This window comes from Lithobates pipiens, unplaced genomic scaffold (genome assembly GCF_037356315.1).
Source record: "Lithobates pipiens isolate NorthernLeopardFrog02 unplaced genomic scaffold, aLitPip1_a1.2 Scaffold_13, whole genome shotgun sequence".
Taxonomy (NCBI): domain Eukaryota; kingdom Metazoa; phylum Chordata; class Amphibia; order Anura; family Ranidae; genus Lithobates; species Lithobates pipiens.
The window spans coordinates 537,455,823-537,471,204 of record NW_027507718.1 but is presented as its reverse complement, the minus strand read 5'-3'; the positions used below and the strand labels follow the sequence as shown (position 1 = coordinate 537,471,204).

Here is a 15,382-nt window from a genome sequence, read left to right as displayed (position 1 = left end):
CACGATAGCACACGATAGCACACGATCGCACACGATCGCACACGATCGCACACGATAGCACACGATAGCACACGATAGCACACCATCGCACACGATCGCACACGATAGCACACAATCGCACACGATAGCACACGATCGCACACGATCGCACACGATAGCACACGATAGCACACGATCGCACACGATAGCACACGATCGCACACGATCGCACACGATAGCACACGATAGCACACGATCGCACACGATAGCACACGATCGCACACGATCGCACACGATCGCACACGATAGCACACGATCGCACACGATAGCACACGATAGCACACGATAGCACACGATAGCACACGATCGCACACGATCGCACACGATAGCACACGATAGCACACGATCGCACACGATCGCACACGATAGCACACGATAGCACACGATAGCACACGATCGCACACGATAGCACACGATAGCACACGATCGCACACGATCGCACACGATAGCACACGATAGCACACGATCGCACACGATAGCACACGATAGCACACAATCGCACACGATAGCACACGATAGCACACGATCGCACACGATCGCACACGATCGCACACGATCGCACACGATAGCACACGATAGCACACAATCGCACACGATAGCACATGATAGCACACGATAGCACACGATAGCACACAATAGCACACGATCGCACACGATAGCACACGATCGCACACGATAGCACACAATCGCACACGATAGCACACGATAGCACACAATCGCACACGATAGCACACGATAGCACACGATAGCACACGATAGCACACGATCGCACACGATAGCACACGATAGCACACGATAGCACACGATAGCACACGATCGCACACGATAGCACACAATCGCACATGATAGCACACAATCGCACACGATAGCACACGATAGCACACGATAGCACATGATAGCACACGATAGCACACAATCGCACACGATAGCACACGATAGCACACGATCGCACACGATCGCACACGATCGCACACGATAGCACACGATAGCACACAATCGCACACGATAGCACACGATAGCACACGATAGCACACGATAGCACACGATCGCACACGATAGCACACAATCGCACATGATAGCACACAATCGCACACGATAGCACACGATAGCACATGATAGCACACGATAGCACACAATCGCACACGATAGCACACGATAGCACACGATCGCACACGATCGCACACGATCGCACACGATAGCACACGATAGCACACAATCGCACACGATAGCACACGATAGCACACGATAGCACACAATAGCACACGATCGCACACGATCGCACACGATAGCACACGATAGCACACGATCGCACACGATAGCACACGATCGCACACGATCGCACACGATAGCACACGATAGCACACGATAGCACACGATCGCACACGATAGCACACGATAGCACACGATCGCACACGATAGCACACGATAGCACACGATAGCACACGATCGCACACGATCGCACACGATAGCACACGATAGCACACGATAGCACACGATAGCACACGATCGCACACGATAGCACACGATAGCACACGATCGCACACGATCGCACACGATAGCACACGATAGCACACAATCGCACACGATAGCACACAATAGCACACAATCGCACACAATAGCACACGATCGCACACGATCGCACACAATAGCACACGATCGCACACAATAGCACACAATCGCACACAATCGCACACAATCGCACACAATAGCACACGATCGCACACGATCGCACACAATAGCACACGATCGCACACGATCGCACACAATAGCACACAATCGCACACAATCGCACACGATCGCACACAATAGCACACAATCACACACAATCGCACATTCCGACAACAAAATCCATGTTTTTTTCCCGAGGGTAGTTTCGCTCACACTTGTCTTGCACACACGCAGTCAAACAAAGTTGCTCGGAATTTGCGAACATCAGGACTGCGGTGATGTACAACGTGTACGAGGAGCCGAGGAGAATGAAGTTCAATAGCCAGTGTGGCTCTTCTGCTTGATTTCGAGCATGCGTGAAACTTTGTATGTCGGATTTGTGTACACACCATCGGAATTTCCAGCTGTCTTATGATTGGGCTTGGCTCTGTCTTCGATTTTTGGCTCTGTGAAGGTCTCTGTGAACTGCTTTAGAGTTGGGTTCGGCTCCTCCATGGATGTCGGCTTTGTGAAGGTCTCTGAGGACTGTTTTAGGCTTCATGTACTGGACAGTCAGTGATCACAGACTCTGTGCATTCGGAAAAGGACCGCGGGGGACCGGAGCAGAGCATGGCGGGTGACCGGAGCGGAGCACGGAGGGTGACCGGAATGGAGCACGGAGGGGGACTGGAAAGGAGGGGGACCGGAGAGGAGCACGAGGGGGGGGGCAGAAAGGGGGACAGCAGTGGAGGGGGTGTCAGGTGACATAATAAATATGACATCACATCTATATATTCCAATGCTGGGACTCCGCCCCAGAGGAGGTGTCAGGTGATATAATCACATCTATATATTCCAATGCTGGGACTCCGCCCCAGAGGAGGTGTCAGGTGATATAATCACATCTATATATTCCAATGCTGGGACTCCGCCCCAGAGGGGGTGTCAGGTGATATAATCACATCTATATATTCCTGTGCTGGGACTCCGCCCCAGAGGAGGTGTCAGGTGATATAATCACATCTATATATTCCTGTGCTGGGACTCCGCCCCAGAGGAGGTGTCAGGTGATATAATCACATCTATATATTCCTGTGCTGGGACTCCGCCCCAGAGGAGGTGTCAGGTGATATAATCACATCTATATATTCCTGTGCTGGGACTCCGCCCCAGAGGGGGTGTCAGGTGATATAATCACATCTATATATTCCTGTGCTGGGACTCCGCCCCAGAGGAGGTGTCAGGTGATATAATCACATCTATATATTCCTGTGCTGGGACTCCGCCCCAGAGGAGGTGTCAGGTGATATTATAATTGACATCACATCTGTATATTCCAATGCTGGGGGTCTCAGGCTTTGGGGATATAACTGGTAAGAATAATGTCTCGGCACAGATATTATGTAACTTTCCAGCTTGGGAACCTCGTCTTCCATTTGGGATGAACTTGCTTTGGGCTGTTTGTTGAATTTTAAGATGATATTATGAATATTCCTGCAAATCTTTCCTTTGCAGAGCTGGGACTCCGCCCTGGAGGAGCTGGCTACATCCTATGCAGCAAAGTGCATCTGGGAACATAATGAGGAACGCGGATACCGGGGGGAGAACCTCTTCATGATGTCGGGCTCCAGCCTGGATGTGGACATGGGGTTGGCCGATTGGCATAACGAGCGAAGCTTCTACAACTTCACTGCCGACACCTGCCAGGAGGGCCAAATGTGTGGCCACTACACCCAGGTAATGGGGGTCTCCAGCCTCTGGGTGGGTTAGAATTGGCCCCCAGATGAGAGTGGTGATGGGGGTTCACCACCTTCTATGTTCATACATTGGGACCCATTAGTCAGACCAATGTTTTTGGACGAAATAATGTATTATGGGCATCTGGCTGTGAGTGTGGCTATTGTACATTCCTGATTCTTGGGTCAGGGTTAGGTCAGAGTTCGGGGTTCTGTAACATTAAACACAGAGGTGGGGGGGGGTGATATTATAGACAGCTGAGAGATAACGATGAAAACGTGGAAGGAACTGATCTGCCAGCTAATTTATAAATTCAGAGGAATTACAGATATGTAGCGCTACCCCATAGGAGCCGCTAGAAAGTTGTCCAAGGTTTCTTTTCCCAGCAGTTGCTCCTAGCCAGGCACACATCCATAGTCACTCTCCGGCTCAATAAACCATCCACGGGTTCTCTTTTTGGTGTTTTTATTTTTGGGTAACTTGGATTGGGTTGGGGCAGTGGGTGGGATACTCCAAAAAGAAACAAAGTGAGGACACTAGACTTCCTTCTGTAGAACTGTAAGCGAAGTCCAGGTATTGGCCAGGGCTGCTCCACACCTATGTTCCAGAACAATCCACAGTTCTCCAGAAAGCAGAGAGAGCAATCAAACCTGCAACCAGTGAAATACTGAACAGGCTAAACCAATCAAACACAACCCCACTGGATACAGGGAGTTAAAACTAAAATCACCTGATCCTAACACCTACAGTGGTGTGAAAAAGTGTTTGCCCCCTTCCTCATTTCCTGTTCCTTTGCATGTTTGTCACACTTAAGTGTTTCGGAACATCAAACCAATTTAAACAATAGTCAAGGACAACACAAGTAAACACAAAATGCAATTTGTAAATGAAGGTGTTTATTATTAAAGGTGAAAAAAAATCCAAACCATCATGGCCCTGTGTGAAAAAGTGATTGCCCCCTAAACCTAATAACTGGTTGGGCCACCCTTAGCAGCAACAACTGCAACCAATCGTTTGCGATAACGTGCAATGAGGCTTTTACAGCGTCCTGGAGGAATTTTGGCCCACTCATCTTTGCAGAATTGTCCTAATTCAGTTACATTAGAGGGTTTTCGAGCATGAACGGCCTTTTTAAGGTCATACCACAACATCTCAATAGGATTCAGGTCAGGACTTTGGCTAGGCCACTCCAAAGTCTTCATTTTGTTTTTCTTCAGCCATTCGGTGGTGGACTTGCTGGTGTGTTTAGGATCATTGTCCTGCTGCAGAACCCAAGTTCATTTCAGCTTGAGTACACGAACAGATGGTCGGACATTCTCCTTCAGGATCTCTTGGTAGACAGCAGCATTCATAGTTCCTTTTATCAAGGCAAGTCTTCCAGGTCCTGAAGCAGCAAAACAGCCCCAGACCATCACACTACCACCACCATATTTTACTGTTGGTATAATGTTCTTTTTATGAAATGCAGTGTTCCTTCTACGCCAGATATACTTGGACACACACCTTCCAAAGAGTTCCACTTTTGTCTCATCGCTCCACAGAATGTTGTCCCAAAAGTCTTGGGGATCATCAAGATGTGTTGTGGAGAAATTGAGACGAGCTTTGATGTTCTTTTTGCTCAGCAGTGGTTTTCTCCTTGGAACTCTGCCATGCAGGCCATTTTTGCCCAGTCTTTTCCTGATGGTGGAGGCATGAACGCTGACCTTAACTGAGGCAAGTGAGGCCTGCAGTTCCTTGGACGTTGTTGTGGGGTCTTTTGTGACCTCTTGGATGAGTCGTCGCTGCGCTCTTGGGGTAATTTTGGGCGGCCGGCCACTCCTGGGAAGGTTCACCACTGTTCCATGTCTTCGCCATTTGTGGATAATGGCTCTCACTGTGGTTCGCTGGATTCCCAAAGCTTTGGAAATGGCTTTATAACCCTTTCCAGACTGATAGATCTCAATTACTTTCTTTCTCAATTGTTCCTGAATTTCTTTGGGTCTCGGCATGATGTGTAGCTTTTAAGGATCTTCTGGTGGACCTTACTGTGTCAAGCAGCTCCTATTTAAGTGATGCCTTGATTGTGAACAGGTGTGGCAATAATCAGGCCTGGGTGTGTCTAGAGAAATTGAACTCAGGTGTGGACAACCACAGTTATAGTATGTTTTAACAAGGGGGGCAATCACTTTTTCACACAGGGCCATGATGGTTTGGATTTTTTTTCACCTTTAATAATAAACACCTTCATTTACAAATTGCATTTTGTGTTTACTTGTGTTGTCCTTGACTATTGTTTAAATTGGTTTGATGTTCCGAAACACTTAAGTGTGACAAACATGCAAAGGAACAGGAAATGAGGAAGGGGGCAAACACTTTTTCACACCACTGTATCTAGGAAGGTGCTACAAATAATTCATGAATTCAGTAATCGATTGGTTGGGAAAATGTCCCTAAAATTTGAATCTTAAAAGCTGGCTCCACCCCGAAGACCTAAATCAGCACCTATTGGTCAACTAGTGTCTGGTGGGTTTGTGTGCCGCGGTCACCTCATCAGACCCTGCAGCTGCAGCAGCATTAGCAAGGAGCCGGGATCTCAAAAATTGGTGCCCAAACCGTCTTCTACAGCACTCCTTTTCCTAAAGATAAGCGCTTTATCTCCAATTAAATCCAAAATATTAGGACATCTTTCCCAGACCCCCTACATGCTATGCTATGTCCCCTAGGTCAGCAGGCAGTGGGTGCCTCCATGCTTCCACAAGTACCGGGGTCCTCAGAGGGTCTGAATCATTCCTCCTCCAGCAGGACTTCACGTTGAGTCCCTTCTCCCCCTCAGGTAGGTAGTGGGTGTCCCCATCCTTCCACAAGTTCCAGGACCCTCAGAAGGTCAGAACCATTCCGCCTCCAGCAGGACATCTTCCCCAGACCCTCTACATTGCATGTTATGCCCCCTAGGTCAGCAGGCAGTGTGCGCCTTCATGCATCCACGAGTGCCAGGATCCTCAGAGGATCAGACTTATTCCCCCTTCAGCAGGACTTTACGTTGAGCCCCTTGTCCCGCTCAGGCGGGTAGCGGGTGCCTCCATGTTTCCACAAGTTCCAGGACCCTCAGAAGGTCAAAACCATTCCGCCTCCAGCAGGACATCTTCCCCGGACCCTCTACATTGGATGCTATGTGCCCCCTCAGTCAGCAGGCAGTGGTGCCCCCATGCTTCCACATGTACCAGGATCATCAGAGACTCATCCCTCCCCTCCCTTCCCTCCCTTCCCTTCCCCAGGACATCTTCCCCAGACCCTCTACATTGGATGCTATGTGCCCCCAGTCAGCAGGCAGTGGTGCCCCCATGCTCCCACATGTACCAGGATCATCAGAGACTCATCCCTCCCCTCCCCTCCCTTCCCTTCCCCAGGACATCTTCCCCAGACCCTCTACATTGGATGCTATGTGCCCCCAGTCAGCAGGCAGTGGTGCCCCCATGCTTCCACATGTACCAGGATCATCAGAGACTCATCCCTCCCCTCCCTTCCCTTCCCCAGGACATCTTCCCCAGACCCTCTACATTGGATGCTATGTGCCCCCAGTCAGCAGGCAGTGGTGCCCCCATGCTCCCACATGTACCAGGATCATCAGAGATTCATCCCTCCCCTCCCCTCCCTTCCCTTCCCCAGGACATCTTCCCCGGACCCTCTACATTGGATGCTATGTGCCCCCAGTCAGCAGGCAGTGGGTGCCCCCATGCTCCCACATGTACCAGGATCATCAGAGATTCATCCCTCCCCTCTCCTCCCTTCCCTTCCCCAGGACATCTTCCCCGGACCCTCTACATTGGATGCTATGTGCCCCCAGTCAGCAGGCAGTGGGTGCCCCCATGCTTCCACCATTACCAGGATCATCAGAGACTCATCCCTCCCCTCCCCTCCCCTCCCTTCCCCAGGACATCTTCCCCGGACCCTCTACATTGGATGCTATGTTCCCTCAGCAGTGCCGGGACAAGGTCATTCAAACATGCCAAACTGCACCCCAGCCCCCAAGGTGTATGAGCATTATGCGTCACCCCCCCCCCCCCCAGAAAAAACAAACTGAGCACTAATCTTTTTCACCCCCCTAAGCATAAATTCCCCCTCCTCCCAGCACAAATCTTACCCCCCCCACTCGCCAAATTCCCCCCAATTTAAGTGCCCCCCCCTCAAAAAAAATCACTCCTCCTAGTACAAATTATCTACCCCTAAGATTTCCCCTCCCAATAACCCCACTGCAAATCTCCCCTTCCAGCACAAAGCGCCCCAATCATCCTTCCTAGCACAAATCTTCTCCCCCCCCCCCCATTCCTTCTCCCCCTAATTTTTAGCATACCCCCCAAATTTCCCCTCCTAGAACAATACATACTCCCGGCTGCCCCCCCAAATCCCCCTTTCCAACACAAATCCCCCTCCCTATTTCCTTGTGGTGCCCCCCCCCCCACATGATACCACAGTGCCCAGGGCAGCCTCCCCTCCTGCCCACCCCTTGTCCCGGCCCTGCCCCTCAGCCAGCAGGCAGTGGATGGATGCCCCATGCTTCCACAAGTTCCAGGGTCCTCAGAGGATCAGACTCATCCCCCCTCCAGCAGGACGTCTTCCCCGGACTCTCTACATTGGATGCTATGTCCCCCTCAGTCAGGATAGCTCCAGGTCACTGTGCTAGGCCCAACAGGCTTCCCGCATAGCCAGTATCTTCCACTGCACACCTTCCCAGGCCTCAGCCAAGGGAGAAGAGACCCCACCAGGCCACTCCCCAAGTCTATCCTCCCCAGCATGCACCGCTGCCAATAAATGTCCTAGTGGTTGGCCAGAGGGGGAGTAAATAGTCATAATATAGCATTGCTGGAGACCCCCTGTATATTGCCATTGGTGACAGTGACACCTACAGGCAGAAGCCAGGAACAGCAACACTGAACCTAAGGGGAAGCCAAGTGAGATGCAGCAAATTATCCTGAGCAGATTACCTCCAGGCACAACTATATCTAACGAGTCCCTTCTGCTTATGGCAGGGGGCTACAGGTATGAGGGGCTACAGGTATGAGGGGCTACAGGTATGAGGGGCTACAGGTATGACAATCTACAGGTATGAGGGGCTACAGGTATGACAGTGTACAGGTATGACAGTGTACAGGTATGACAGTGTACAGGTATGACAGTGTACAGGTATGAGGGGCTAAAGGTATGAGGGGCTAAAGATATGAGGGGCTAAAGGTATGACAATCTACAGGTATGAGGGGCTACAGGTATGAGGGGCTACAGGTATGACAATCTACAGGTATGACAATCTACAGGTATGAGGGGCTACAGGTATGACAGTCTACAGGTATGAGGGGCTAAAGGTATGAGGGGCTAAAGGTATGAGGGGCTACAGGTATGACAATCTACAGGTATGAGGGGCTACAGGTATGAGGGGCTACAGGTATGACAATCTACAGGTATGACAATCTACAGGTATGAGGGGCTACAGGTATGACAATCTACAGGTATGAGGGGCTAAAGGTATGAGGGGCTACAGGTATGACAGTCTACAGGTATGAGGGGCTAAAGGTATGAGGGCTAAAGGTATGACAGTCTACAGGTATGAGGGGCTACAGGTATGAGGGGCTACAGGTATGAGGGGCTAAAGGTATGAGGGGCTAAAGGTATGACAATCTACAGGTATGACAGTCTACAGGTATGACAGTCTACAGGTATGAGGGCTAAAGGTATGACAATCTACAGGTATGAGGGGCTACAGGTATGAGGGGCTACAGGTATGAGGGGCTACAGGTATGACAATCTACAGGTATGAGGGGCTACAGGTATGACAATCTACAGGTATGAGGGGCTAAAGGTATGACAGTCTACAGGTATGACAGTGTACAGGTATGACAGTCTACAGGTATGACAGTCTACAGGTATGAGGGGCTAAAGGTATGAGGGGCTAAAGATATGAGGGGCTAAAGGTATGACAATCTACAGGTATGAGGGGCTACAGGTATGACAATCTACAGGTATGACAGTCTACAGGTATGAGGGGCTACAGGTATGACAGTCTACAGGTATGAGGGGCTAAAGGTATGAGGGGCTACAGGTATGACAATCTACAGGTATGAGGGGCTACAGGTATGAGGGGCTACAGGTATGAGGGGCTACAGGTATGAGGGGCTACAGGTATGACAATCTACAGGTATGAGGGGCTACAGGTATGACAATCTACAGGTATGAGGGGCTAAAGGTATGAGGGGCTACAGGTATGACAGTCTACAGGTATGAGGGGCTAAAGGTATGAGGGCTAAAGGTATGACAGTCTACAGGTATGAGGGGCTACAGGTATGAGGGGCTACAGGTATGAGGGGCTAAAGGTATGAGGGGCTAAAGGTATGACAATCTACAGGTATGACAGTCTACAGGTATGAGGGGCTAAAGGTATGAGGGGCTACAGGTATGACAGTCTAAAGGTATGAGGGGCTAAAGGTATGACAATCTACAGGTATGAGGGGCTACAGGTATGACAGTCTACAGGTATGAGGGGCTACAGGTATGACAGTCTACAGGTATGAGGGGCTAAAGGTATGACAATCTACAGGTATGACAATCTACAGGTATGACAGTCTACAGGTATGAGGGGCTAAAGGTATGAGGGGCTAAAGGTATGAGGGGCTAAAGGTATGAGGGGCTACAGGTATGAGGGGCTACAGGTATGTCAGTCTACAGGTATGAGGGGCTACAGGTATGACAATCTACAGGTATGAGGGGCTAAAGGTATGAGGGCTAAAGGTATGACAGTCTACAGGTATGAGGGGCTACAGGTATGACAGTCTACAGGTATGAGGGGCTAAAGGTATGAGGGCTAAAGGTATGACAGTCTACAGGTATGAGGGGCTACAGATATGACAGTCTACAGGTATGACAGTCTACAGGTATGAGGGGCTACAGGTATGACAATCTACAGGTATGACAGTCTACAGGTATGAGGGGCTACAGGTATGACAGTCTACAGGTATGAGGGGCTAAAGGTATGACAATCTACAGGTATGACAATCTACAGGTATGACAGTCTACAGGTATGAGGGGCTAAAGGTATGAGGGGCTAAAGGTATGAGGGGCTACAGGTATGAGGGGCTACAGGTATGAGGGGCTACAGGTATGTCAGTCTACAGGTATGAGGGGCTAAAGGTATGACAGTCTACAGGTATGAGGGGCTACAGATATGACAGTCTACAGGTATGAGGGGCTACAGGTATGACAATCTACAGGTATGAGGGGCTACAGGTATGACAATCTACAGGTATGACAATCTACAGGTATGACAATCTACAGGTATGAGGGGCTACAGGTATGACAGTCTACAGGTATGAGGGGCTAAAGGTATGACAGTCTACAGGTATGAGGGGCTACAGATATGACAGTCTACAGGTATGAGGGGCTACAGGTATGACAATCTACAGGTATGAGGGGCTACAGGTATGACAATCTACAGGTATGACAATCTACAGGTATGAGGGGCTACAGGTATGACAGTCTACAGGTATGAGGGGCTACAGGTATGGTGGGGGTGATGAGTATGAGGGGTGCTGATTGCCTTTCATATAGGAAAAGACATGTCAGACACAATGTGCAGCTCAGTGTATAGGCGATGGCTGTGACTGGAGGAGGGGCAGAGTCCTGGCTTTCTGGGCTGAACCCCCAGACAAGGTTCCTGAGATCTTAGCCTGGCGTATATAAAGGTGAGCCATGTTACTGTCCAGTTTTGGATGGAGTAGAGAAGGGTTAGAGCCTCTGTCTGTGTCCCTCAGGTGTCACTTCCTGTTTCTTTGGCATAGGAAGTCAGGGAAAGTCTCCCCAGAGGTTCATAGGAAAAGTAAACACTGACCGAGGTTTTCACTACTCCAACCAAAACTGAAGAAAATATTTGGCCTTAGAAATACTTTGGAGAAAACCAGACATGACGCTAATAATGTATGTATAGCCCAGCGCTCTCTATGCAGTAGGCAAGAGTTAGAACCCCTGGTAGTTGTTGGATGCAGTAGGTAAGGGTTAGAACCCCTGGTAGTTGTTGGATGCAGTAGGTAAGGGTTAGAACCCCTGGTAGTTGTTGGATGCAGTAGGTAAGGGCTAGAACCCCTGGTAGTTGTTGGATAAAGTAGGCAAGGGTTAGAACCCCTGGTAGTTGTTGGATAAAGTAGGCAAGGGTTAGAACACCTGGTAGTTGTTGGATGCAGTAGGTAATGGTTAGAACCCCTGGTAGTTGTTGGATGCAGTAGGTAATGGTTAGAACCCCTGGTAGTTGTTGGATGCAGTAGGTAATGGTTAGAACCCCTGGTAGTTGTTGGATGCAGTAGGTAATGGTTAGAACCCCTGGTAGTTGTTGGATAAAGTAGGCAAGGGCTAGAACCCCTGGTAGTTGTTGGATAAAGTAGGCAAGGGTTAGAACCCCTGGTTGTTGTAGGATGCAGTAGGTAAGGGTTAGAACCCCTGGTAGTTGTTGGATGCAGTAGGTAATGGTTAGAACCCCTGGTAGTTGTTGGATGTAGTAGGTAAGGGTTAGAACCCCTGGTAGTTTTCTATTTGTTACCCCTCTGGAGATATAGTCAGGTGTCTCACCGATGGAAGATTTCCCCCAACTCTTGTGTAACAATTTGGATTTCCAGTCACTTTCGGGGACTCCGGCACAAATAGAGGATGAGTCTCCCCAACAGAGGACACAGACAGCAATAGAAACATGACAGGGGGTCTGATCCCAAATCCATCCAAAACATAGAAAAAGTTTTGCTTTTACATTCTCCCTGAAGATGGGAAAGTTGAGAGTCACAAGGCACTTCGAGGTTCAGAACATGTTTGGTTGAATGGCTGCTCATTGGCTGAGGGGTGCTTTCGATTGGACATAACCCCGAAAGGGGGCCACACTAATCACCAATCAGGGGCCACATTGGCTGAGGGCTGTTACCTGTATCCTCTGGTGCTGTCACACATGAGAATTCCTGTCATTCTTCACAGATGGTCTGGGCCCACACAGAACGCATCGGATGTGGACAGAAATTCTGTGAGAAGATTGAGGGATTTGAAGATGGCAACATGTATCTCCTGGTCTGTAACTATGAACCGCCGTAAGTCAGCAACCAATCAGCACTCTTTGATTTGTCACATGGTGGGAAATGCATTTAGCTGACACTTTTCACAAAGACAATGACAATCCTTTAGGGTTAGGTTTCCTAGCATTAGGGTTCCTAGGTTTAGGGTTAATAGGGTTAAGGTTGTTAGGCTTAAGTTTCCTAGGGTTATGACTACTAGGTTTAGGGTTAATAGAGTTAGGGTTCCTAGGGTTTACAGTTCCAAGGGTTAGGGCTACTAAGGTTAGGTTTCCTAGGGTTAGGGTTACTAGGTTTAGGGTAAGGTTTCTTAAGGTTTGGGTTAATAGGTTTAGGTTTAGTGTTCCTAGGGCTATGGCTACAGGGTTTAGGGTTAATAGAGTTAGGGTTCCTAGGGTTACCAAGGTTTAGGGTTAAGTTTCCTAAGGTTATGGTTAGAGTTCTTAGGGTTAGGGTTCCTAGGGTTAAGGTTAACGTTTTTAGGGTTAGGTTTCCTAAGTTTAGGGTTACTATGGTTAGTGTTGGGATTCCTAGGTTTAGGGTTACTAGGGTTGTACAGGTAATGTAGGTGTACAGGTGATCAGGGCATACAGGTGATGTGGGTGTACAGGTCATCTAAGTATACAGGTGAGGTGGGTGTACAGGTGAGGTGGGTGTACAGGTGAGGTGGGTGTATAGGTGGTCTGAATGTACAGGTGAAATGGGGGTACATAAAGTATTTGTATTCTGCCTGGGGGTGTAGGAGGCATCTGTGCTGTGGCTGGGGGTGTAGGGGGCATCTGTGCTTTGTCTAGTGGTACGTGGATCAGGTGTGCTATGGGGGGGTTGATGTGCTGTGACTGGGGGCATCCTTGCCATGAATTGATCTGTAGAGGGTATCTATGCTCTGATTTCAAATGCAAGGTGTACCTGTGCACTGATGAGGGGTGCAGGAGGCATCTGTGCTTTGGCTGGGGGTGTAGGGGGCATCTCTGCTTTGGCTGGGGGTGTAGGGGGTATCTATGCTTTGGCTGGGGGTGTAGGGGGTATCTGTGCTTTGGCTGGGGGTGTAGGGGGCATCTGTGCTTTGGCTGGGGGTGTAGGGGGCATCTGTGCTTTGGCTGGGGGTGTAGGGGGTATCTGTGCTTTGGCTGGGGGTGTAGGGGGTATCTGTGCTTTGGCTGGGGGGTGTAGGGGGTATCTGTGCTTTGGCTGGGGGGTGTAGGGGGTATCTGTGCTTTGGCTGGGGGTGTAGGGGGTATCTGTGCTTTGGCTGGGGGTGTAGGGGGCATCTGTGCTTTGGCTGGGGGTGTAGGGGGCATCTGTGCTTTGGCTGGGGGTGTAGGGGGTATCTGTGCTTTGGCTGGGGGTGTAGGGGGTATCTCTGCTTTGGCTGGGGGTGTAGGGGGTATCTGTGCTTTGGCTGGGGGTGTAGGGGGTATCTGTGCTTTGGCTGGGGGTGTAGGGGGTATCTGTGCTTTGGCTGGGGGTGTAGGGGGTATCTGTGCTTTGGCTGGGGGTGTAGGGGGTATCTGTGCTTTGGCTGGGGGTGTAGGGGGTATATGTGCTTTGGCTGGGGGTGTAGGGGGCATCTGTGCTTTGGCTGGGGGTGTAGGGGGTATCTGTGCTTTGGCTGGGGGTGTAGGGGGTATCTGTGCTTTGGCTGGGGGTGTAGGGGGTATCTGTGCTTTGGCTGGGGGTGTAGGGGGTATCTGTGCACTGATGAGGGGTGCAGGAGGCATCTCAGCGGTGGCACATATGTGTTCTGCACCCCAGCACAGTGCAGATGCCCGCTGCATCCCCGTCCTGTCACAGTGTGCGCCTCCTCCTAGTTGAAGTCTAGAAGGAATCCCTGGAGAAGCTGAGGAATGTTCAGCTGGAGAAAGTTGGCCGGGATCTCAATAATACGACCTGGAAGGCCGGATCTGCTTTTATTACTGTGACTCTGGGAGGGGAAGAAATGACTTTTCCAGGCTGGATTGTGCGGCGGGGGGGGGGGGGGGGGGGTATGGGCGGGGGTGGGGGGGGTAGTTTGCCGTCACCGGGATCCGGTGGAGACGTACAATCCTCGTCAGGAAAGTCACTTGTGAATAATGAAATGGAGGGAATAACATGAGCTGTGAGGACAGACATGGAAAACACACCAAGTCCTGGGTGAGACACGTCTGCCGGAACAAACCCCCCAACCTTCTCCTCCCCGTCCTACTAATATTGTCGCCAACAAAACCCAGGAGAAACGCGTCGGAGGCCAACCAACCGACAACAACGCACAATCACATTGTCCCTAATGAGGAACACAATGCTGTGATCTGGCAGGCCGGGGAACACCACTGTGCCTGGCTGTGCTGACCGACTTACTATGTACAGAGGGGGGGATATCGATCGTCTCCCCTGCAGATGGGGTAAGTTTTGCCCCCTTACATAGAAATGAAGGGTCTATAATTGTATTTTATATGATGGAGACAGAAGATCACACAATACAAATGTTATAAATGGAGTTCAGTGAGTAAAATAAGTATTTGACCCCCTTAGTAGTTGGTGGATAGGGATGAGCTTCGTGTTCGACTCGAACATTGGCTGTTCGGCCGTTCGGCGAATTCCGAACGTTTGGGCCGTTCGCGTCAAAATTCGAGTGACGCGCGCGGACCACAATGCACTGCGGTGGCGCAGTGCATTGCTGCCCCATGATTGGCCAAGCATGCACTGTGACCCCGCATGCTTGGCCAATCGCAGCGCCGGCAGCGAGGAGAGCCATGATTGGCCACAGGCATCCTGCCTGTGGCCAATCATAGCTCAGGCTGTGTAGTGCACGCCCCACACTATATAAGGCCGCCTTTGAGGCGGCCTCCTGTAGTGTGTTACTTTGCATCTGAAGCAGTGGGTGTTCTGTGTACCTTCAACACAGTACACAC

At 50.2% G+C, this 15,382-nt stretch overlaps 1 protein-coding gene across 2 annotated transcripts in view; it reads left to right on the top strand.

Moving 5' to 3' along the window:
* Nucleotides 1-15,382, top strand: part of LOC143975741 (uncharacterized) — an 83,695-nt gene that overhangs the window by 18,574 nt on the left and 49,739 nt on the right. For both annotated transcript variants that reach the window (XR_013272415.1, XM_077478240.1), the window contains exons 2-3: nucleotides 3,202-3,423; nucleotides 12,400-12,509. Coding sequence is in view for 1 of the 2 variants with exons in the window: in XM_077478240.1 (XP_077334366.1) it covers nucleotides 3,202-3,423; nucleotides 12,400-12,509 (332 nt within the window). In the remaining variant the exon portion in view is untranslated. The remainder of the gene's footprint in view (nucleotides 1-3,201; nucleotides 3,424-12,399; nucleotides 12,510-15,382) is intronic.